The sequence below is a fragment of the Homarus americanus genome, unplaced genomic scaffold, assembly GCF_018991925.1.
Source record: "Homarus americanus isolate GMGI-L3 unplaced genomic scaffold, GMGI_Hamer_2.0 scaffold56241, whole genome shotgun sequence".
Classification (NCBI taxonomy): domain Eukaryota; kingdom Metazoa; phylum Arthropoda; class Malacostraca; order Decapoda; family Nephropidae; genus Homarus; species Homarus americanus.
The window spans coordinates 2,840,778-2,866,938 of NW_024740202.1; the positions used below are offsets into that span (position 1 = coordinate 2,840,778).

Sequence of the window (26,161 nt, forward strand, 5' to 3'; positions counted from 1 at the left end):
AAAGCTTTTGTATTATACTGTATTTACTTACAATACATACCACTGTGGCATCTGAGTCACAAAGGATTACCGGGTAAGTTTTTCGCTTGTTTTGTAACGGCAGAATTTGTTGTAATGTTTCAAGGAATTAGCGCAGTAGAAGTATGGTGACAAAAATACTAAACAAATATCAATGAAAAACCAAAAGCACTTGCAATCTTGCTCAGCTAACTCTGTATGGAGATGACTTGTCCATTTAACTAGACAAAGCTGGAATCTGGTAATGTGTTAACTCAGAATTACAATATTTGTTGCATTGTAAGTTTAAAATGCATGAGAAATTTTCTGTTCAAGAAGCTCACAGTAATGTAATATTCTGGAATGGACTAAGTAACCTTAAAGCAAATAAAATGTACAGTACTGTATTGTGTTGCAGACTTCCAACAATAGCTACATGAATCGTAGGGTCACAACAGAAGCTGCTAATGTAATCTGACATGTTTCAAGTTTACAACACTGTAAATGGTGTAAGGTCACAAGATTCATATTACTTTACAATATCAGATGTATGTTCAAGAGATATAAGCTTTCAAAACATGTGTTATAAGTTCACAAGACATATAACGTGCAGTAAAGTAAATTCACAATGGAGTACAGTATTATATTAGGAAGTAACTAATAACACGAGTCATGTAGACTATTGTGAGCTCTGTACAAGGTAACTGTAGAACTAACATGGTCTGCTTCTTGTTTCACTGTTTACTTCACTGCAGGAGTAACACAACAGCTCACAATATACACACATCCATATCCCTCTTCTCTGGTAAATATTGTATTCTTTCTTTCATCATGGCACATAATGGTATTTTATTAACAAGTGTTGGGTGTGCTTGTACTTTTTTATGTAATATTTGTCTTGATTACATATGTGACATTTCATAAATAAACAGATCAGTATTTCAGATTAATAAAATAAAAATATATTACAATAGAATACAGTAATCAGGTTTCCCTTCCAACAAACCTCTGTGAGTGAATTTAATTTTCTCATTGGGATAATTAATTAACCAGATAGTGTATATGTCTATGGCTTAATACAGACATAACTCAAGGGCCAAGATAGGGTTTAGCAGCTAGATATAAGTGTCCTGTTATAATTAGAAGAGAGGTATGGTAATGTCCTTAACTTAGGCGAATGAAAATAAACGATTATTTTGTATAGTAGCGAGGCAATGGAGTACAATCAGTTATATACAGGAAGTGATGCAGTGAGTAGTGTACTGTATGTAGACAGTGCAGGTATATAAACACTGTACAGAGACAGTGTGGGTATATAAACAATGTACAGAGACAGTGTGGGTATATATGTACAGAGGCAGTGTGGGTATATAAACAGTGTACAGTGACAGTGTGGGTATATAAACAATGTAGACAGTACAGATATTGTATACAAAAGTGGTAAACAATAGTTGTACCTGCAGGTTAGGTTAGGTTATATTAAGTTATATTAGATTAAGGTAGGTTAGTTTAGATTGAATAGGGTCAGTCCGGTAAGAATGAAATAAGTTGAGATAGAGTAAATTAGGTTATGTTTGAGTTAGCTCAGTTTAGATTAAGTAACTTTAAGTTAGATTATAATTATTCCTACTTCCTGGTATGAGTTTGTGGGGTACGAGATGTTTGGGGTTCACACTCAGGATGGGGTGGAGAAAGGAAACTCACAATGTGCTCTCTGTATATATGTTGTATTGGGTGTACAATGCAGCTTGGTTCTGGGAAGTGGCAGCGTGGTTACAAGCGTGTTGTAGAGAGAGCTGGTTGGTGAGGATGCTCAGAGAAGGACAGCTTGTGGGTCGCCATGCTCGCCGGCGGGAGCGAGGACCGCCAGGCAGGCCGAGAAGGTGTTGCTTGCTGGTTGGTGTAGGTAGAAAAGAGAGAGGTCACCACGAGGTCAGGTCTTAAATAGCGGAGGTAGGCGTGGCTTAGTAGTTGACCTCCGTCATGTAAGGCGGCGTTGGTTGACCTAGACCAGGAGGCACACACTGGAATTCGCGGGGTCGGCTACTCAGCGACAAACAGCGTTTGTAGGGGAGAAATCCACTACAAGTTTGCTGCGTATTTAAGGTAAACAGTCCAGCGACTGGTTAAGAGCTCTTGAAATACCACAGCACTTTGTAACTGTTATGGAACTACTGAAGCAAGTCGGGTAGAAACATGAGTTTCCTGTTGTCACACACACACACACACACACACACACACATATATATATATATATATATATATATATATATATATATATATATATATATATATATATATATATATATATATATATATATATATATATATATATTAGCTTGAGAGGTACATAGATATTCAGTAGAGTCGTCATACAAGTTTACATTGGTTTAGCGTGTACAGTATACTGCATATACGATGTAGATATTGTAGCCTACAGTATACAGTTCAGTATGCAAGTAGACAGCACAGGTTTACAATGTACATAAATCATGCTGGTATATACTATAGTACTGTAGATAGTGTGGGCATACACATAAACCAATAGCAGGTGAGTTCTAATGAAAACAGCCCACTTTCGTCTCATGCACACTGATTCATCTTAAATTGGCTAGCGAATACAGGACACGTGTCATTGGATGCATACCCGTTGCCGTATTTAATACTGACGACAGGGACCAGTTTAAATAAATGGAGGCTCAATTATTGATGCAAGGCGTTATAACCAACCCTCCCCATCTCCCTCAGAAAAGAAAATTGAGTCATGGAAGATGGAAAAGAAACAATAAATCCACGCTGAAAAAAAAATACTGTTACATTATATAAACGTAGCATGAAATTCACATTACAGTACACGACGCAAAACGACAAAATTAGCAACTTTACTGCTCACTTTACTGTTAACGAAGAAAAGCATTTCCTGTGCATGTAAGACCTCGTCAAGAGAAATTCTGTGCATGAAAAAGAAAGCGAATAACGAATGCAAGATGTCGAGAAAAACTGGTCTGGCCGCGGTGCTTCCAACGGGATGTGTGTGTGAGGGAGGACGTTGACTGGGTGGGGAGGAGACTCAGGAGAGTGACTCGTAGGTGTCAGTCCAGCTCTGTTCCTTGTGGCTGACAGTGCGAGTATCTTCCTGGCTGACGACTGTACTAGTATCTTCTTGGCTGACTACGATTACCTCCTTGGCTGACACTGCAACACCCCACATGACGTAAGTTAGAGAAAAATCTTACTCAGCGGCTGTGAAAGTGAACTTAATTGTGTGGTTGACGTCCGTTGTTAACTTCAGCGTCCATGTGTGTGTGTGGTTAAGGACCGTAATTGTGAGGTTAACATTCGTAGTAGTGTGTGGTTAAAGGCCGTATAAATTGTGTGGTTAGGGACCCATTGTAAAGAAGGTTACAGGACAAAATCCCAGCCTCATCCCAAAAGTGGACAAAATCCGTCTTATAAATAAAAGTCTCATATTTAAAAAAAAAATTTAAAGTCAAATTGATACAATAAACAATATTCAATATATAAATTTATTTCATGCTCACAAAATTATGCTCCATTTATGTAAACATAATTATGAATAATCACTTGAAACGAATGCATGCTCCAACACCCTGTAGGAACTCCTCTACACTTTTAGATGAGGATTGGCGATCTGAACACAAGTTGACAAGGTTAGGTCAGGTCATAGGTGTTATTATTTTGTCGTGTTTTTTTTGGCCACATAAAAATTGTATACGATACCTTAATACAATATAATATAATATATTATTAATATGATAACAGGCGAATGGTCTTTACACCTAATCTTATTAATTAATCTTATATGAGACTGGGTTTTTGTCCACTTTTGGGATAAGACTGGGATTTTGTCCGCTGGGATTTTGTCCGCTGGGATTTTGTCCGCTGGGATTTTGTCATGGAATCTGTAAAGAACCGTCAATGTACGGCTAACGTCCGTGTTTGTGGTTAAGGATTGTATTTGTGCGCTTAACCATATTTGTGGTTCTGTATTTAACGTTGCTGTTTGTGTAGTTAAATTGTTGAGACTTAAAACAAGCAACCTGTTAGAGCGTGGTTAAGGACTACTGTAATTGCGAGGTTAACATTCGTGGTTATGTTTAGATAGTCACGTTACTGTGGTTTCTGTCCGTGGGTATGTGTAGTGATGTTTTAGTGACCATGATGTGTGTGTGTGTGTGTGTGTGTTTTGTTCCAGCTTAAGTTTGTGACCTGTGGTAGTGGTGTGTGTTGGGGTGTCGTGTGGAAGCGGTGTGCTGTGTGATAGCGGTGTGGAAGCGGTGTGATAGTGGTGGTGGTGGTTTGTGTGATGTGGTATGGTGGATTAGGACCTACTGTAGGAGACAGGGTAAAATTATAGTTTCGGTCATCCCTGTATTTAGATATCCAAACTAACCTAACGTAGCCACTAAACAAACACACAGGAGTTCTCTCGGACGGTGATAATTTATTATCCTAAAATTTGCTGGATGACCGAAACGATAATAATACTGGAGGCAATGAACAGTTATAGGCCAGGGAGAAAGTCACTTGATCCTGTGAAAGTATTCTGAGAATAAGACGAAATCTACAGTAGGTGAGAGTAGGAGTGAGGCTGGGGTGTGCGCTGTTTCCGTGGCTGTTCAACATATTTATAGACGAGAGTGATTAAGTAAATCTAAGGCCTTGAGGATGTTGCAAGTGTGTGTGCGTGGGTAGGTAGTAGGCCCTGGTGAAGGAGGGGTCAGTGGCAGCGTGTTTTTGTGTGGACGATTCTGTGTATTTTTTATAGAAAGCGAACAAAGTGTTAAAGGCTGTCGAACTGGTTTGACGTGTGTGTGATGGGGGGATATTGAAGAACAATACTAGGAATTTATCTAAAGAGCCACTGGCTATGAGCTATTTCTTTAACAGTTACGTATTTCACCATTCAGATATCCATAATGAACAGCTTCTCTAATGTAATGTACTACTGTGAATCAACCATACGTATCATCCATTAGTTACACACACACACACACACACACACACACACACACACACACACACACACGCGAGTCATTAACCACTAAAAACTGAAGACAAATAAGATACTCAATAATCTTTATCAAACAAATATCTTATGACTCACAGTTTTCTTTGTCATAAGGGAACTTAAATCATATGACTTACCTGTCGTAGTTGTAAGGTGCCATAGCTTAATTAAAGTCTGGCAGGTGAGAGCAGGTATTGGTGATCTGATGCATTAGTATTCATCCTGTGTGTTTCATTAGTATAACCTGCACGTTTATAACTTGGTTAATTGGTACGGACATACGTGAACCTTAGCCTGTAATGTGTGTGTGTGTGTGTGTGTATCTTGAGAATCATCGCCATCATCATTATTTTCATGTATTAGGGCTTAGAATTTGATTTTGTGTGTATGTGTATTTATAAAATCTATCAATGTTTTTAAGGATAATTATTGCTCGTTTGAGGGTAAGAGTTCATCTTTAATTATTGATAATGGTGTGTTGTGAAAATGTTGAAAAACGCTGATATTTGTATACACATTATACAGTACTGTCATTTCCAGACTGGCTCGGTGACAATGGCGCGCCGCATCTTTCCCTCACACCTCCTCCTGGCGGTCGTCTTGGTCACTCTAGCACTCCCCAGTAACGCGAAGATCGACAGGTGCTTCCGCCAAGAGGTGCCAGAAGTGCCAAGACCTAACTTCACCAAGGGCGTGGCCAGATTCAGTTTGAATCTCTTCAAAGGGGTGGTGAAGGCGCAGAAGGCTGGGGAGAACGTGGTGATATCTCCCTATAGTGTGTGGAGCGCCCTCAGCCTAGCCTTCTTTGGTGCTCAGGGCAGGACCAAAGACCAGCTGGGGGAGGTCCTCTTCCTCACCACCAAGACCTCGACTTATAGCCACTGGAGGTTCATACAAAGCATGTAGGTGTAAACTGATGGTGAGGGAACAATTAGGTATAAACTAGCATTAAGGGAACATTTGTATTTTGACTATAGATGTATTAAAAGACCTCTTGACCCTTGACAGGTTATCATCAGACTGGGCCATAATCAAGAATGCTGGCAAGAGAAAGAAGCGCACGAGTAGCGGTATGAGCAGCAGTAGTAGTAGTAGTAGTGTTGGTAGCAGAGACAGTAGCAACAGCAAGAGTAGTAGTAGTACAAGCAGAAGTAGTAGTAGTAGTAGTACGAGTTTTCTAAGTACTACCAAAGCGTACTTCAATAAAGGTCTGACTCTTGATACCTGCATGGTTTCATCACTGGGAGAACTAGAGACCATAGACTTTACCAGTACCATCACGGCAGCACTGAAAATCAACGCAGACGTGAGTGCAGCCACCAAAGGAGAGATCCAGTCCTTGGTGGAACCTCGTGCCCTAGCCAAAGTACAGTTTCTCCTCCTCAATGCGGTGTTCTTCAAGGGCAGTTGGCTGACTCAATTCCCCAAGGAGAGAACAATGGTGAGGGACTTCCACTCCACACCAGAGGTCAACGGTGGTCCTGTCCCCATGATGAACGTCGTCGGCAAGTTTAGATATGGTGAGTCCTGGTAGTGTTTTGTTCTGTCTTCAAGTGTGTTTAATAGTGTTATGGGTGTTTTGAAATGCATTTTGATATGTGTACAGTATCTTAAAGTGTGTTTTGGCTGAGTGTCTTGAAGTGTTTTGAGTGTCATTGTATGCAGGGAGTTAAGTCATTGTATTCAATTTTGTTTATCATCAGCTTACCGGTCAGATTTAAATGCCTCCATCATTGAGCTCCCCTACGAGTCCGGATTCTCGCTGCTGGTGCTCCTGCCGGCTGTGGGAGACCAGAGAGCGGAGGCCGTGGTGAAGAAGCTATCCCACCGCAAGCTGGAGAACGCTGTAGGCCAGATGACGGAGATGGAAGTAGAGGTGACCATCCCGAAGTTCTCCCTCACCACCAAATTGACTCAAGAGCTCATACAGGTGAGGCTCTACATCTCTTCATGCTGTGTAACTCTCTTTTCTACGCCCAGTTAATTTCTCACAGGTTATGCTTTCTCTTTCTCTCTATGTATATATGCACCATGTTATCTTCTCATGATGGTGTACTCTCTCTTCACCCAGTCAGTTTCTCACAGTGCTATATCAGTGGAGGTTTGCATTTATGCTTTTCTGATGCCATGGGTTAACAACAGTCATTTGTAAGAGTCACAACACAGGACACTACTGGAAATAAGCATGTGATGGTTTTGTCAGCTATTCTTAGTCAAAATTACCTTACTGTTTACTAATGTGGTACACCTACACTGTCTAGGTATACATAGGAAACTGTACATTTCCACGGTTTATGTAATACCATAAACCTGCATTGTCTATCCTTGTGATGAACTATATACCTGTGTAGAGTCTTATTTTAGATGACAGTTTTCCTCTCCTTCAGAATATCCCGAAGGAGACCAGAGACTAAGCTTTGTTGACTCTTACAGGTATTGAGTGACATGGGGGTGGTGGACCTATTCACGCAGGCTGCTGACCTGAGAGCCTTCACCCAGTCTGATCTACACGTGGACTCCGCCGTGCACCTTGCCTCATTACGCCTGACAGAGGAGGGTACTGTTGCTGCTGCCGCCACAGGTACACACACACTCTCTCTCCCCTGGTTATTTGAGGGTCACCGGTCATGATGGGATGTTAACTTAGGTTATTTAGGGTCACATTTGGTTCGTTACGTATAGGGTATTGTCATTATTATTATTTGGGTGGTATCAGTATTATTATTTTCTCATATAATTCATGTGGCTGAGTGATCTAAGCCATTGGATTAAGGGAAAAACTCTTCATGGTACAGTACAGGGGTAACTTGGCATCTCTCACTATTTTGTCATGGGTTCACTCCCTGACCCAGGACAGATGCGAGGAGGGTGTTATCCAGCATGTCATGGCACTAACACCGGAGAACAAACATTATAACAAAGAATGGCTAATAAGCTGATAAATGGTGAAATAATAAATAAATATGCTGTACAGTACTCTGAATGATTTCTTTCACGTTTTTATTGTCACTGGGAGTATCAGATGTTACTTGAGGGGTAAAGAATGGTCATCAATACTATCATCACCTGTTTTTATTATGTTGTTTTCACCGTTGCAGGTCTCTTAGGCACAAGGATCGGGCCTACCAAGTTTGTGTGTGACCGACCATTTGTGTTCATTTTGGTGGACACCTTGATGCGCGTACCTGTCTTTACTGGCATCTACAACAGGCCCCCGGACATCTAACGACTCACTCACTCACCCACCATGGACGTTTGCCGACCACAGACCTCCACACACACACCCACTATGGACACTACCCATGGACCCATTACCTACCAATCTCTTCCTAATTTATTGGCTAGGTTACATTGTACTATTTATACTAGACAAATCCACCTATTTATTGTTATTGGTGTGATTTATTATATTTTATACTGTTATTTTATCTTATTTAAAGACTTGTTATTTACTGTAAGGTCGTTTATTTTTTATTAGGTTTTTGTTGAGGGGGGATGGGTGAGGTATCTCTTTCCCTCTCCTCTCTATCCTTTCTACTTCTCTTCCTTCCAGTATTTTTTTTTCCTTTTACCTATCCATCACCTCCCTTCTTCTCTTCCCTCCCACTTTCAATAAGGTGAAATACTAGTACATCACAACATAATGTAGAGCTATGAAGAAATATGTAATGTGTTGTTATGCTTGTTAATAAACTCCCCTGATATTTTGGAGTCATTTCCTTTTTTCACGAATGTTTGTTGTGTCGCTAGGTCACACTATAGTACAGTACTACCTTGTTGTTGTCTTAGTGCTTCATGAGATGTCTCCCATTATTTGGTAAGTTAGGAATTAGGGGAATATAATTATTTTTCATGCTGTGGACCTACTTCAAGATAGCCTTTACAAACTCTTCTTTAAGCTCTAATCCCAACCTAAAGCTTCCCCCCCCTCCTGTTTTAATAGCCATTTGTCTTGCTGCCTCTTTCAGAGCTGTATAGTATACATGAAGATGGTTGTAGTTAAACACAAGTGTCGACACCCTCAACAGTAGTGCCTCTGGATGATGGCCTACAAGACACTGTGAAGTCAATTACTGGCCACTGCTTAATGCCCAACACCTGGAAATGATGGTGAAACAACCATGGTGTGGACTAAGGTGGTGAAGTAACCCACCCTGTACTGTAGCTGATGAATACTGTACTAACCAATCACTGTACAAGGTCAGCCACCCCCTCTGTCCTATACCTGGTAAGTAATAATTTGAGTTAATGAACTACACATACAAAGATAAAATTCACCATAATTCATCATCTTAAAAGGTATAAAACATTATTGATAACGTGTTAATTACATTAGTTTTATTAGATTTACATATATATATAAATATAAATAAATATATATATATATATATATATATATATATATATATCTTGATAAAATCACACGGGAAAAGGGAAACAACGGAGCACCTTAGCTTTCGTCTTTATTCAAGACATCTTCAGAGGCAACTGGATTACATGGACAGAGAGAGGCTTAAATATACATGGTCAGGTCATAATGATGTCATCCACTAATCCCCACACCAACACACACGTAGAGGAGCTTAAGAGAAGGGGGGTGACGTGACGTGCATTTTTAACCTTGGGCCACTGACAAATAAATTTATGTAACATATATATCTTCTTAAATACAACTCTTAATATAGTTTATATGGACTAGATAAAGTACTGTTATCTTATGTAAGGCAGTGTATCTTGCCCTTCCTACTCCTTTCTATCTCTATAACTCCATCTATCACTCTGTCATGTATACTAGTACTGTATTATACTATCTTAATCTATTTTTAGTATATTCATATACAGAAGATAATGTTTTTGTTTGAAGAATAAAGCTTGGGAAAACTGATGTATTTATACACTATATACTATCTCTTATACACACAATTTTTCCATCTATCTGTATACTACTTGTTATAATGTATGTTTTTATAGGCACTGTATACATTCCATTGTTTAACCAAACTACCTACCTCCTATGTCTCTACAAAAAGTGAAGGATTTTTAAAAGAATCCAGAATGAATTACCGTTACACATTTCACTTGCCTACATAAATTATATTTATTTCTCTTCATCTATCTATGTCTGGGCATCTCAATATATATAAACAGTATACATAGTCTTATTGGTCTTCATTTCAATTTCTTTCGGTTTGTATATGTATATTTTTTCTAATTAAGTTTGTGTTACAATTTATGCTTTTTGAAAACACAACATATATATATATATATACTGTATATATATATATATATATATATATATATATATATATATATATATATATATATATATATATATATATATATATATATATATATATATATATATATATATATATATATATATATATATATCACATCACTTTTGTCTCTCTCATTCTCTTTCTTTCCAGTTCTTCATCTCTATACAATGCATCTACCTTAACAAGTCCTCTTCAGGGTACTGGACTTTTATAAGCTCCCATAAATATGACGTTTTTGGTGTTGTTGTCATGAATCAAAAACACAAAAGGCCTGTTGCAGGAGAATGTTTTTGGAACACTCCCAAAACTTGATCTTGTATAGGCAATGAAGCCCGTCGCTGCTGCTGCTTCGGTGCCTTCTTCAGACACCTCCATGAACGCCTTGTGTATGCTTTTGGTGATGGCGAGCCCTGGTTTATTCACGAAGTCAGTCAGGTTACTCGTGGTGTCGTTGAAGAGGTCATTGATGCCAAGGTTCTGAAGAGCCTGTTTTGGGGAGAAGGAGAAAAGGTGATGGTATTAGTGGCGCCGAGTGTGTGTTGGTAAGGTGGAATGTCTTATCTTACCTGTCTCTATCCATCTCTCTCTCACTGTATTTACTAACACCATGTCAATATTATTCTTGTTGTCTACTGTGTCTGTATTATTCTGGTTAAATTAACTGTTTCAATATCACTTTTATCCTTTCTTTAACTACATATAACTATTTCTCTCTCTTGATCTCCTATTTTCTTCCATTAATCACTTTTTTATCAATCTCTCTGTCTCACCTCTATGAGTTCCTTCTTTAGTTCTAGCTCCACCTTGAACTTGGGTAGGGTAAGGAAGACCTCAGAATTTTCCATACTCCTCTTGGTGATGGCTCGACTGAGGGAGGAGGCGGTGAGTGCTGATACCATGGCAGAAAAACCTTCTTCACCTTCCACATCTGGCAGCAGCAACAACATTGACAGGTCATTGCCTGCATATGGAAGTTCTAGGACATTGGCAGACAGGTCCTTGGAGTGTCCTGAGGGAGAAAAATAATGATGTAAAGATAACGAAAATGACAAGTGATGTAGATATGCAGTGAGATGCAAATAGAGTGAGTGATGTTGGTACAGTGAGATGCAGATACAGTGATGGTACAGTGAGATGCAAAGATAGTGATGGTACAGTGAGATGCAAAGATAGTGATGGTAGTAATATACAGTGATGGTACAGTGAGATGCAGAGATACAGTGATGGTACAATGAGATGCAGAGATAGTGATGGTGCAGTGAGATACCTATACGGTGATGGTACAGTAAGATGCAGAGATAGTGATGGTACAGTGAGATGCAGATGCAGTGATGGTACAGTAAGATGCAGAGATAGTGATGGTACAGTGAGATGCAGTGATGGTACAGTGAGATACAGTGAAGGTACAGTGAGATGCAGATACAGTGATGGTACAGACACAGTAAATCAAGGTACTGTACTGTATTAGTGACAGTCAGTTAGATCTCTCTCTCTCTCTTCAACTTGTATATAAATGACTGGTAGATGTACCGGTAATAACAAATATCACTAAATCAAGCATCTCTTTCTTTCTCAGCAGGCAACACCACTACCGCCTGGGAAGATACTGGAAACATAATGTGTTGTCTAATGGTAGACCCTGCTGCCATATGCATCACAAAAATTGTGACCAAGTCCTAGGTTGCTGATCTGACTTTCTGCCTCAGTTACACACAATTGCAGGAACACTCACCATGCCTAAGTTCCGTTCTGAGAGACATCATAGGTACGTCGACAGAATTGCCCGGGGTAATGAAAAATTTGCTCTGCCTGGTATTTGAGGGTTTGAACTGGTATTGCCATGTGCCCTTGAAGTAAGCAGCGTTGACCAGCACCATCAATGCATCCAGCATGTCAATGGGTGACACGATGGTGGGGATCAGGCTCTTGGTGGTGTTTGATACGAAGTCATTGATCTGTGCAGCCGAACCTGTCAACTGTTAGAGGCAAATAAATTGTTGTGAGTTTTTCGACAATGTAAAATATAAGAACATACGAAAATAAGGAGTCTGCAATAGGCCAGTTGGCCTGTGCATGGCAGCTCCTGTCGAGAGTTACAACCACTCTATCGTCCATGAATCTATCTAGTCTCCTTTTAAAACTTTCCAGGGTCCCAGCACTTACTACAAATTGCTAAACTTGTTCCACTCATCTACCACCCTATTTGTGAACCAGTTCCTTCCTATCTCCCTCCTAAACCTAAACTTATCCAACTTAAATACGTTGCTATGAGTCCTGTCCTGCTCGGATATTATAAAAACTTTATCTTAAATACTTCTATCATATCTCCCCGCACTCTTCGTCTTTCTAGGGAATGCAAGTTTAGTTTCTTTAATCTATCTTGATTTGGAAGGTTTCTAAGTCCCGGAATCATTTTCGTCATTCTTCGCTGCACCGACTTAAGTGAATTGATATCCATTCTATAATAAGGGCACCAGAACTGAACAGCATGATCGAGGTGCGGCCTCACTAGCGCAAAATATAATTGCAATATGATCTCCGTACCCTTATTACTTACACTTCTAGATATAAAACCTATTACTCTGTTTGCCTTATTTCGAACATTAACGCACTGTTTTCTAGGCTGAAGGTCCGGGCTTATGAATACCCCTAGGTCTCTTTCACAAGTCGACTTCTCTGGGTTGATGTTGTTAAGGCTGTATACATTGATTTGTTCTTCCAATATTAAGTACGCTGCACTTGCTGGTGTTGAAGTTTATTTGCTATTTTTCTGATCACGCCTGCAGTTTATTTAAATCCTCCTGTAGAGCATTTGCATCCTGCCCTGAATTAATCTGCCGCCTTATTTTGGTGTCATCTGTAAACTTGCTTATGTCATTGCTGATCCCAGTATCTAGATCGTTTATGTAATTTATGAACAAGAGGGGCCCAGTACTGACCCCTGGGGAACCCCATTAGTTACACAGCCCCACTCAGATTTAAAACCATCTACGCTGACCCTCTGTGTTCTATCGGTGAACTATGATTTATCCAATTTAAAACTTTCCCCTCGATACCATGAGCCTTAACTTTTCTCAGAAGCCTCTGATGCGGTACTCTGTCAAATGCTTTGCTAAAGTCTAGGTAGATAACATCGTAATTTTCGTCATTATCAACTACCTCCCTAGACTTTCCTAAAAAAACGTCAACAGATTTGTTAGACAAGATTTTCCCTTTGTAAATCCATGTTGAGAGTCGTAGATTAATTTGTTGTTTTCTAAATGCGATCGGATGCTATGTGCTATACTGTAATTGATTCAAGCAATTTCCCCACAACTGACGTCAAACTAATCGGCCGGTAATTTGACTCTGATGCTCTGTCTCCCTTTTTTAATATGGGTACTACTGTACATTTGCCTGTCTACAAGTCTGGCACACTTGGTTATAGATACATTAGATTGATAAAAAGATTGATAGATCAAAGAGATAGATAAATCTTCAAAGTAATTCACATTGCATATAGACAGTGCAGGTTACATACAAAACAAAAATACGTGAAAAGTCCAATTGTATGTAATATATAAGTCAAATAATAGTTACTCACGTCCTTAAAATTGACAGTCTCCACTTCGTTATGGAGGATGGTAGACACACACGGTCGTACTCGCAGGGTTTGGTCGAAATATATGCGGTTGGCAATGTTGAAGGTGTATTCTGAGGTGTTGCCAGCCCTGTTTTCGTATCTATGGAGGGGAGAATGTTTAATGGTGGTTGTGGTGGTTGAAATAATAGTTGTTTTGGTAGTTGAAATTTAAGTTGTTTTGGTGGTTCAGTAAGTAATAGTGGTGGTTGATAAATTGTATTAGTTGTGGGAGTTATGATTGAGAAATATATAGTATAATTACGTAGATGTGGTGATTGAGGGACTGTACTGTATGAGTTTTAGTTAAGTGATGGTAGAACTTGAAACAGTATAGATGTTAATGATAGTGGTTGGTAGTTGACAATATTAATAGTTAATAGTGGTGTTAATAGTAGTACTGTAGTTAATTGTTTACTAGCGTTAGTTGTGATAGTGGACTAATCACGGTATTGAAAGTATTAATACATTCGAATAATGACATAAACAATACCATTATTTTCAATCACTACAATTCACCATATTATAAAAACTAAATATATTTGGTTAAATTATTTCAGACATGGACCAACTTACAGCATTTCAAGTGCGCGCCAAAGTGCGAGTGTTGCCGGCTTGTCAGTAATCCTGAGCACGTCTTGAAGTTCGGCTTTTGTATTGCCAGCTGAACCGAAGTAGGCGAGAACAAGCGCCGTCCAGATGCTATATGGCGAAAAGAAGAAGTTTTCTGCGTTGGTGAGGGTGGAAGCTTCTCTGTAGAGATCAAAACTGAAGTCCACGATGCCGGAGAGGTCAGTGTTGAAGCCTTGGGATAAGTTGTCCTCTGAGAAGCACCGAGGGGGGATGACGCCACCACTCACCGCCGCCAAGAAGCCCACCAGTACCAACAACCACTTCATCTTGTCTGTTGGAGGAGTTAAGTGTTAAATACGTCGAATATGTTAAGTTTTCACATAAACACACAAGCAAACACACACACTACTTCTCGTCTTATGAAGTTAAAACAGCCAAAGTACTTTAAATATATACTTTTACACTAGGTCGGCCACGTTATGAACTATCAACATGCCACGAGTCTGACATTACCACTACCTTCACTGTTGACAATTTACAACGGTGCACTCAAGGCAGATGTAGTAAGCATAACACAACAGACTTGTGGCGCCAGGATTAACGCAACACTCCTCAATTTTGAGTTGACAACATAAACCCAGCGCAACCCGCCTTTAAGTTATAACAACATACAATCGGTGTGACAAGCTGTTAATAAGTGCTGTATCTTATAACAGTGTGTAAGCTAAATGTTTATAACAAAAGTGTCGTGGCGTTATAACACACCACTGCCCCTTCACGAAGTAGCAAGTTTCCGCGCTGGTGTTAATGAAGCAGGAGCAGCTGTAGGTGGGTGTGGCAGGCAGATCCCTTAGACTGAGGTACGCACACTTCCATCCGCTACTTGTGTATACCTTGCCACGTCTTCACTCCTACACCCACACTATCCCTTCTTACAGCCGTCAATACATCACATATTTAACTATGTCAGTCGGATGTTATAATACCAATCTTGAATCACTGAATTAATTCGCTTTAAATTATTATTTTTTTAATACGGTAAAACTCAATTCGTTAGTCATTCACGTTGATGGAAAATCACACCAATATAAACATACAGTACCTTGTCTGTTAAGGCGTTGGATATAATATATGATGGTGAACTTGGTGTTATATACAGATGGATATGGGAGGCTAAATCACTGGTTGCTGCCCCCGAGATCAGGAGCTGACTGAGGACGCAGTGACACTCCCGGTACAATATATACTACGCGTCTCATCCTGCCATGATGGCAGCACCGTCATCATCTTTTCAATTCAGTTGTGTTGATGCATTTCACAAACATTAAATTGTTGGATATTATCACATGATTACGTTCACCACCTGTTTAATAAAAAATATTACTAAATCAATCCAGTTTGGTGTTAGTATGCGTTAGATTCAGAGGGAGACAAGCGTTTTAGGAAAGGAGTCGAGTAGCTCGGGGAAAACCAACTCGACAGCTTCTTCTGGTTGTAGTGCACGTGCTAGCAATCCTGTGACGTCAACACCTCTGAGAATTCCAATGGCATGGTTTTACAGCGTGGGGTGAGTGTAATGGATAGTTCCGGCCACTGTTTTGTGCAGGATGGGTTTGTCATTGTGTTTGTGTTACGTAAACCAAAGAAATTAATTGATTTTATTTTGGCATGGCGTTATTCTCTCATTGTATTCTAATCTCTAAATATATGGGACTATAGTATGTTTGTTTGAATACATGAATCATTCCAAATACTCAACACTCAGTACATAATATTAACCCATATTAACATCCAGTACAAGATATTAACTTCCGTTATATTGTCAAATTATAGATAATTTTCACTAAAGATTATCGTATGCTGATAAACAATATAAGTTATGATAGGATATTCATACTACTTTATTATCATACATTAGCTAGGATTGTTGTACTACGATTAATAATAATAGTGTTATTTATTCAGTAAAATCACCATACAGGTTTACAAATAGTTTGGCATGTATATAGACAATGCAGGTATACGACGAACTTAAACCGTGCCGTTATGCTGTTGTGTTCAATGCCGTTTATCCACCGAAAAACAAATGAAGATCAGGAACACACACGTCCACCCTCGTGATTAGGGGGAGAGGCAATAATCTAGGCATTGGCTTGAGCGGTAACGGGGGATGCATTTTTTTAAGCAAGTTAATTCTATGATGGTTTATATAATGTAATCCTGTACCTGTTAGTAAGCAGGAGATCCAGGCACTCATGATTTCAATAAGTAAAACTGTTATGATATTAGTTTAGGATTATTGTGCTTTGATAAATACTGTACAACAATCATAATGTATGTCTTATAACAGAATTATTGTATTATGGGGATAGGGTTGTCGTAGCTGGTTTATTATGTATTATTACAAAATTATCATTCACGATGGAGAATTTTGATGTAAGGGTATAAGAACATCTTGGTGTGTTGTGATGCGTCAGTGAAGAATATTATACACGAGTATCATCGTACATTATAGAATTTGTGGTTTTATTGTTTCATAAAACTAAACTGAAACTGATTTTCTCTAGCGAGGCTTTAGATAAGACTCTCTCTCTCTCTCTCTCTCTCTCTCTCTCTCTCTCTCTCTCGTGTTCCCTTTGTCTCTGCATTGTTCCTTTTTCTCGCAGTATCAACCAAGAAACGTCACACATGGGCGGCGAAGTATAAAATGTCGCAAGGGGTGCCAATGATTTCATATATCTTATATAATTTTCTTAATTCTCTCTCCCTTTTTATTGCCCAGTTACCTATATTACTGTCTCCTCGACCTAGAATGTATCACATATCTCTTGTATAAGCAATCAATCATGTAAAGGATAGAATATTGAATGGAAAAAAAAATAATTTCAAGATACCTCAAGACAATGACAGGAAGCCTCAGATACGCCAGTTTGTGTGCATGTACGTCCCCCTCCCTCCCACCTCCCCCTGACAGATGGTCTTGTATGTGATTTTATACTTTTAAATGCTTCCAAGGAAATGCATTTAGTCACTGTGAGAGTCTCAGTGCAATGTTGACGCCATATTTTAGGTCATGGGGGAGAAAGGGTGTAATTATGTACTATTTTATATCACCGGATAGAAAACTATTTATGGAGTCAAGGTCTTGGAGGGGCCGGAGGAAGGGTGTTTGGGGAGAGGGAAGGGTAATGGAAGATCTTGGAGGACTGGGGAGGGTAATGGAAGAAGTTCTTGGAAGACTGTGGAGGGTAGTGGATGAAGGCGTTGTGAGGGCGGGAGCGGGCAAAGATTGTATAGACGTGTATCCCCAGATAGAGGGAATTTTCCATGTGGTTCCGGGAGACTACAGTACTACTGGTGTCAACAACAGTGTAACACTTGGGTATTTACTCTCCCGGCTGACCCTCTTTGGGGGAGGAGGGATGGGGTGGGGAGGTGGATGTGTTGGTGAGGGAGGGAGGTATGGTGGTAAGGGAGGGAGGTGTGGTGGGGGAGGGGGTTGTGGTGGGGGAGGGGTTGTGGTGGTGGAGGGGGTTGTGGTGGTGGGAGAGTGACATTGGTTAATCTTCAGGCAGAATAACATGGAGCCATTCTTCAGATGCTCCCGATTTTTATATAACGTGACTCCCATATTTTCATTACTGGCTATACACGTCAATTATCACTCAAAAAATGGTAAAACGATCTTTCTTATTTTTTTATTGTTGGTGAGTTATTTTTTACGTGTACTAAATCTACAATACAGTACTTGGTTTATATAACTTAGTTTTTGAGGCGCAGTAAGTAACGTTGTAGGGGGCGCCTCTGTGATACTCGCTCGGTGGTGGGCGTTATGGCAGTTGAGATGTGTGTGTTACGTATCTTTTTCCTTCAGCCTTCTTGTATCTCCTCGTTGTATATAATAAAACAAAATTCATATATAAAATTAAATGTATCTCATGTGTGTTTCAACCGGTATTAATAATCCACAAACTGGTTGCACGAGGAAAACAACAAATGATTATCACTGGCATCTGACTCATCCTGGGTGTTGCCTCACAAATCCTCATTCAACACAGGTTTGAGGTTCAGCCAAATTTTAATAAAGACAATTAAACATGATAATAAAAGGGCTGAATCAGAAATTAGTTTTATTAAAAAAAATCGTATGTAGTATATTTATCATATCTGAAGTCGTAAGAATAGTTATGTTGATTTTGAGTAGAAACACCAAAATAATGCTGTATAGTTTGTTCTAAGTATTTTGTGTTTATGATGCTCGATACTTTGATAATTCTTGGACATTAAAGACGTAAGTATAATTATTAATGCTCCCAAGAGACACTAGACAGTAATAATGCTTTCCAAATTTAAGTGTAACTATTTTTAATTTTGGGGACATTTGTTTTTTATTGTTTTTGATGATGATGATAACGATAATGAAGGTAATAATGATAACAGTAATGACAGTAAAATTATTAATATCATATCAGCAATATCTTGCGTACTGTACTGGATGTTAGATCTCAGTGCACACGATGTCAGACGCGAAATGGAAAATGGATCCCAAAGGCTTATACAAGGACTTCATAGCGACAACTACTACTGTACAGAGTAAACATTTATTTTGGTACTGTGGCCAACACCGCACCTGACTGCCTTCATTTCCCCAGTTATAAAGTTAGGTACACATTTACAGCTGGGTAAACTGGGGGAAGGGTGTTTAGGGCTCAAACCAGTGACCCTTCGTACTGGAGGTGAGTGTTGCATCCACTCAGCCGCTGCGGGTCACATAAATAGACACCTCAGTTTATTTTACTCAATTAACTAATCTAACGCTAACTGGGGGGGTGGGGTAGATTAGTTTTGGTTTGCGTTAAGTCAGTTATTGTTATTTTAGGTTAGGCTGCCGTAAGGTAGATTAGCGTTATATTAGATTTGAATAGCGGGTTAGGTTATCTTAGCGTAAGGTTAGGTTAGGTTAGCGTTGGGTTAGTCTTACAATATCGCATGTAAGGTTAGGATAATTAATTTTAAGGCGCGGTAAGGTAAGGGTGTCTAATCTTCATATGATACTTGGCCGCACCCATCATTGTCAAGCTTCACGTCGCTTTACCGAGAAGTAAGGAGCGTCAGGAATCAGGATGGCTGGCTTCCTCTTCACGTTATTTGATATACTGTACCTGTTGATAAATTTGAATTGTTTTGTTGGTTAATATTTTGAGCTAATATATTTTAGTTAATTTTACTTGTTAAATAGCGTTGGTGCATACGTCTGTCAGTTATAGTTTTGTTATATTATTGTATTACTTAAATCTAGTGAATAATTGTTAGCTTTGTCCCTATATATAAAAGTGCAATGACGGAAAAGGAGTTTATTTAAGATGACGTCACAATATCCGGGTATTCATGCACCATATTGAAAGTCGACTTTACATAAGAAAACAAATTACAAACTGTACATTTAGACATTACTGCAGTGTTTCTCAATATATAAATCACAAAGTTATATTTTTTTCTGAATTGTGTAAGGATGACCGAAAAGTTTTACGGAAAGCCAAATACAGGGTCTATTTTGATTATAGAAGCTTATTTTGACGTCTTTTATCATTATAAAAGCCTAATGCGGCCTCTTTTGTGATTATTAAAGCCAGTTACGACGTCTAGTGTCAGATAATTAAGAAAACATGAACAATTAAGTCAACAACCAAAGGCTTCACCTCCAAAATGGCTGCCAGCATAACCACAGGAAGCCTAGTGACGTCACATGACCAGATGCTTGAAGGCGTGGAAGCATTTTTAGGTAAAAGATGAGGTCAGGAGTCATGACCTTTTGTTTTTGTTTTCAGTATCAGTAAACGATCTCTCTCTCATAATAGAACAACAATGGCTACCCCCACTAGATAACAGGCTCTTAAGTACGATGACTACCCTTGTGCAGAGGCCCTTGTGTGCTACGTACTGGATAATGACTGAATCTCTTGAGTGCAATAAATCAAACCTTTAATACAATGCTATCACTCTCAAAGGAAAAACTCATCGTATTCAGGGGGTTAAGACATTGTACTCAAAGGATTTTAGTCATCGTACTCAGGATTGTACTTAAGAGGTTAAACTATTATTTCAAATCCCTGAATAATACACAATTTATCACAAGTTGTTTATAAAGGTCATTATCCTGAAATACTGTAAGATGGTGAAGGAAAATGAGTAGGAGTTGATAAAATAAAAGTGAGTGAAAGGTGGAGGAAGAAACGGTGTGAGTGAAAGGCGAGAGTGAAAGTGAAAAACTGAGGGAGAGGCAAGTGAAGGGTAAAATATGTAGACAAGGGCGCAGTGTTCCTTCCTTTCAAACTGTCACTTCAGTGTATCGTATTTATGGGAAGGGGAAGAAGTAAGCCCTATTACAGTATATTACCCATTACTCAAACTTAGTCAATAACAGCAAAGTAAAAATGTCATTTGCACTATTCCCTTATTTTCGGTGACGGGGCTTTGAGAATCTGGATCCAGTTGTCTGTGGATTTACCGGACGTCATATTTTGTTGACATTATATATTGTAGATGTCATATGTTGATGTCAGAACACAAAATATAACTTCCAAACATAGGATGACTTTGTCGGATAAATGGCGGATGGCGTAACCACAAATAATACAGTATAATACCCTTGTTGTCAGGAGCACTTTACTTCTTGCTGTTAGGAGTGTAGGTTAGGTTAGGTTTAAATAAGCTTAGTTTATGTTGAGTTAGGATATCAGGTTAGATTAGATTAGGTTCGGTTAAGGTAGGCTTAGATTCTGTGCGTTAGTCAGTTCAAGTTCACTCTCAGCCGCCCGTAGTAACATAAGCTGGTAAGTCGTGAGAATAAAATAGTATCACAGCAAATTATGTCGGTGAAGGAGGATATTGCCTCATGTTTCCAGAAGTGAGTACAGATGATTCCCACGGCTCTTAGTAGTGTGGTTACAGGTATGCTAGCTGAAGTGGGATACAGCTACAGTGTTACGGGGATAAACAACAATAATATCCAATAAAAACAACCCTATATAAATCCAACATTTAGTGTAGTAAAATAGATTAATTTGAGATAATGATATAAAATACATCTATGAATAACCATTGGGTCCAGGATATGACGTCTCCCGGTTCTCATCGCCTGCTGGCATCCTGGTCCACGCTTCAGCAACTTTTCCAAAATTTCCTCACTGCCCACAATTTCATTTCCTAATTTGTTAGTATCCCACAATAATTTTCCTCATATCCCCACGCCTTCTTTAACCCGGAAATGAAATGTTAGGTACTTCATTTTTTTTTTATTAAGGAAAATACGATAGTGATAGTATTCCCATGGTTCCTTAGCTTGCATTCAACTGGACCGGAACTGGTTTTTTTTCTTAATTTGACATATGAAACTGTTTTTTTAAGTAGGTGAGTGTAGCTACGACTCCAAGATGACCTATACATATATATTGTGCTGTGGTTATTGTATGTGAATAAAGTTTTCTTATCACTAGTTCGGAAAGGCAAATATATTGAATCCCGTGTTTGTTTTAACGCCTTTTCTCACTAGTATAGCATGTACTAAGTGGTCGTGTTATGAGTGTTTATAAAGTTAGTTTAGGTTAGGTTATATACCCGTTGACTTTAGCGCCGTTAGTAAACTAGTAATATTAAACTGATCCAATAACAATTAAGAATTATCCTCTGCTATACGAAAAATTATATCGGAACATAATGACGATAAGGATGAAATACAAGTAACTAACAATGAAATTTTAGACTAGAGGTTAATTTTGTTGTGTTTTACTGGTATATAATTTTATCTTTTTGGTTCCGTCAACTATTAGCGTCATTACGGCCAAAAGAAGTGAACTAAATGACCGTGGGAGCTTATGTTGGAGAAATAACAGAAAGTCTCTCGGTTGGTGTCAAGAGGATGTCTCCCGCTCGTGTATAATATGTTGTTAAGTATGCGTATGTCTCTATTTTTGTATTTGTATATATATTTTTATTGTTTGAGTAATGTTTTCTTCTATATAACGAAGATACAAAAAAAAAATAGATGTCTTATTTATGATGAGTAAAGAAAGTTACTCATTTGACTATTTGTTCTGGGGGACTGAATATTATGCTAGTGTTGTCTTTTAATTAGTAACGCAAAAATATTCCTTAGTTTCAACATATTTTTTATAACTTTTGGGGGTATGTAAAATTTGTGGTCACTTTAAGTTTTCGTATAGAGATAGTGTGTGTGTGTGTGTGTGGTCGGAGAAGGAGTATCCAGACTCAAACCTACCAAGAAGGCCTTTGTTGGGTTGACGGATGGAAGGATGGTAGTGACTTCCTGTGATGTCAGAGGCGCCAGCTGTGACTACTTTCACTGCTGAGGCCAAGAAATAATAATAATGATGATTAATGTCTTTTCTTATGTAGTTTGTGTTTTTGGGTAGTGAATTTAACTTACTGTTTTTGATTGTCACTTGTTGGCTGTTACTGTTGATGTTCTGTTGAGTGATGTTTGAACGTTTAACATCTGTTGACACCACCTGTGTGTCTGTTAGATATCTGTACTTATTTAACTATTTCCATCATTGTTATCCCTCGCCTTCCCCGCTCAGATCAAAAGGTGATTGTAATCGGTTTATTTGTCCAAGTTCACATCCTAAATCAATTTCCCTATTTGTTTGCATTAGTTTTGTTGTTAACACTGAAGAATGACCTTGAAATTTGACTTGTGTTGAATAAAAGGAAATAAATTTTTCCATGTGGGTGTAACGGCACCTTTGCTTTATATAGATATACCCCAATGAATAACACCAAGTTATTCACCAAAATATTCATTGAGTCACCATGTGAAGAGGATCAAGCTTACCACTGAACAGGGAAGTTGGGCACTTGACACAAGTGTTATCTCAAACTGATATTCACAACACTTCCCTGGAGAGAATTCACATTTTATTCTCTCAGCAGTAAAACAGAAAACGCCCATAAGTGTTTACATCAAGCCCTGCCACTTAAGAGTTCCGGAACTTAATTAAAACAATTAGTGTGATACCAAAACATCTATCACATGGGTAGTGGGGGAAGGGGGGTTATGACCATCTCCGTTAGGTCAAGAGTAAGGTACCACTTTCTTTCACCAGGCCTCGGAGCGTTGTGTCTTGGTGCTGTGTGGAGGTCACTGTGGTATCCTGTGTCAACACGGTGGGTGGCGGGCAGCTGTAAACAAAGACTAACTGCCGGCCGACACTTATCACTCTTCTTGGTTAAGTCGTGCAGGAACTCCTTATAATAACGCTGAAAATTACGAACTGCTGTTAGTGAAAAAAGGTTAGCGTGGTGTTACTTTTGGGAGGTGTGCGGTGGACGAGTGGTTTTTGAGCTCACCTGTCCTAAGGATTCGCGGTTCACGCTCAGGGCACCCCCAGGTCACTTTTTTTTTTTTTTTTTTTTTGGGCACTCCCCTACATCCTTGTGTAAGGTGAAGCGCAGAAGCGTTTACAGCGCCCAACAGGGAAGCATGCTAAGTTCATGCTTGCCTTTATGTCTCATGAGTTAAGGGCGTAGAAACCTGAAGAGTCAAGGGCGTAGAAGCCTGAAGAGTCAGTGGTTTATGTCATCAAGTTATTGGAAGCTCCAACAACTTGTCCCTGAATACGAATTCGCAACTTTCGACTTACAACAGGTACCTACTTTACTGCTAGGTGAACAGGGACTAATGGGGGCAAGGAAGTATGTCCAAACAACTTCCACCGGCCCGGGAATCGAACCCGTGACATCTCGCTTGTGAAGGCAAGAGCGGTACCACTCTACCACCAGCACCCCAGGTCACCCAATTGTGAAAGGGTGTTTGGATTTACAACTGGGGCAGTGAAGGCGGTAGAGTAAAGTGTCAGGTCACACTTTCTCCTTGTGTACCGAAAAAGGCTTATCCTACAGCTCGTTACCCGCCCCCACGTTTGGGTCACACACCTCGAAGACAAATTACACGACACACGCACGGTACATCAATAATTCGACATTGTACGACAGGCACTAGGAATAAACAAAGGTAATAAACTACAACCAGTAACATACTTTTCTGATAAATTAAAAAAAAATGGTTACATGAGGTGCAGATCCTATTGGAAGATTTTATCGTCACGACTGACCTTAGGATCCCCCTCCCTCACCTTTCCTTCCCAGAAATGACGACAACCCTTCCCCTGCCGTCCATCATCCCAATAACCCCCTCCTCAAAAAAAAAATATATATTTTCACTCCAGATATAACCATATATGCACCCACTGAAAAAGAATACCCAGGTTTTAATATATCAATAACCCTTGAAGATGTGAGCATTCTATATGGGGCCACGCTCACATGTAATCTCTCACCATGACGCATCACTAATGTTTCTGATCTCGTATACGTGACAGAAAAACAAACAAACAAACACTCGTACACCAAGTGAAAGTAATACTTGACACCATTTTATTTAATATAGGAAATAAAAGCAACGGTTAGTTAAGTTTCCCCGTCGTCTCCCTCCCTCAAAGCATCATCGTCAGGTTGGGAAATACGCGGAGAGGCCCACTGTCGACTAAACCAGTTTTTCGCGCCATTTACGTCACTACACCTATTTTGTTGTAAAATTTTCCCTTTTCGAAGTTCTTCCCAGTGGAAATTGACGAAACACACCTACATTTCAGTTGACTTTGTTTTATTTAGTTTAGATTCCAGTTATGTAATAGCTGTAACGTATTAGGAAAACTTGTTCTCGCTTTAACCCGTTTCAGTATTTATGTCAGGTTTACCGGAGGCTATTGACATAATATTGTGGTGGCGTGGGTGGATTAATGGCTTCTATTAGCTTACGTGGCAAAGTCTCAAGTTTGTTTGACAGATTTAAACTAAACTAACCATTTACAGTCGAGTGGATTGGGATTCTTATCATTCTTATTACTGAACTTTTGAAATCTGAGCCTATGAGATATGAAAGATCAATATGAGCTTTTAGTTTTTAGTTTAAAAAATTATTGACAAATCATGGAGTACAGTTTGTTTATTCTGAGTAATTTAGCCAGGTCTTGACACTGAGGGTGGTATCACTGTTCACTGCCACACAGGACAGAGGCTCACACACAAAGAAATACATCATATTCATTAACAGTATATATAGGTCAGAGTCATGTGGGTAATGTCACTGTTCACTGCCACGCAGGACAGTGGTTCATATACATTAAACGTCATATTCTAATTGAAGACTAATCAGTGTGGGCTAGCAAATTTTGGATAAACAACAAGAATGTCCTCGAGCACACCTGATTCAATGAAGTAATTACAAAGTACATGATACAATAAGGCAGGTGGCCTGAAGTCTTTGACAGTGTCACATTCAATAATATAGTGTTCAAATGTATGCTTTAAAGGTTTATCACAAAGTTTACATGCTGAGTGTTCCGGTATGGGTACAGCGATACTAACTTGCCAGATGTGTCTGTATCCTAGCCTAATTCTGGCCACGACTACATCACATTGTCTGGTTCTGTCCTTATGCTGGCCATACCGGTACCTCTTGTCACAAAATTTGTCATATTTACTAATGCTACAACTGCCAGGTCTCTCTGCATTTCTCCGTTCTTCTAGATCAGAGTTCATGGTGAGCGATCATCAGTGCCTGGCGTTCACTAAACATCA

The 26,161-nt window shown here is 39.2% G+C and overlaps 2 protein-coding genes across 2 annotated transcripts in view; one reads left to right on the forward strand and one right to left on the reverse strand.

Annotated features, from left to right (window-relative positions):
- The first annotated feature begins 3,048 nt into the window (after nt 1–3,048).
- The window catches only part of LOC121875243, a 42,873-nt gene continuing 19,760 nt past the window's right edge, over nt 3,049–26,161 (forward strand). The window contains exons 1-7 of the mRNA XM_042379703.1: nt 3,049–3,211; nt 5,570–5,931; nt 6,038–6,549; nt 6,733–6,959; nt 7,463–7,610; nt 8,128–8,253; nt 10,631–10,818. Of these exons, the coding sequence (XP_042235637.1) occupies nt 5,585–5,931; nt 6,038–6,549; nt 6,733–6,959; nt 7,463–7,610; nt 8,128–8,253; nt 10,631–10,818 (1,548 nt within the window). The 5' untranslated portion in view covers nt 3,049–3,211; nt 5,570–5,584. The remainder of the gene's footprint in view (nt 3,212–5,569; nt 5,932–6,037; nt 6,550–6,732; nt 6,960–7,462; nt 7,611–8,127; nt 8,254–10,630; nt 10,819–26,161) is intronic.
- On the reverse strand, nt 9,902–15,760 carry LOC121875343 (ovalbumin-related protein X-like). Its single transcript, XM_042379858.1, has 6 exons — nt 15,603–15,760; nt 14,504–14,831; nt 13,892–14,030; nt 12,041–12,284; nt 11,079–11,317; nt 9,902–10,794 (listed from the first exon to the last, which is right to left on the reverse strand). Exons 2-6 carry the CDS (start codon nt 14,824–14,826, stop codon nt 10,501–10,503), a joined length of 1,239 nt encoding a protein of 412 aa, XP_042235792.1. The 5' UTR covers nt 14,827–14,831; nt 15,603–15,760; the 3' UTR covers nt 9,902–10,500.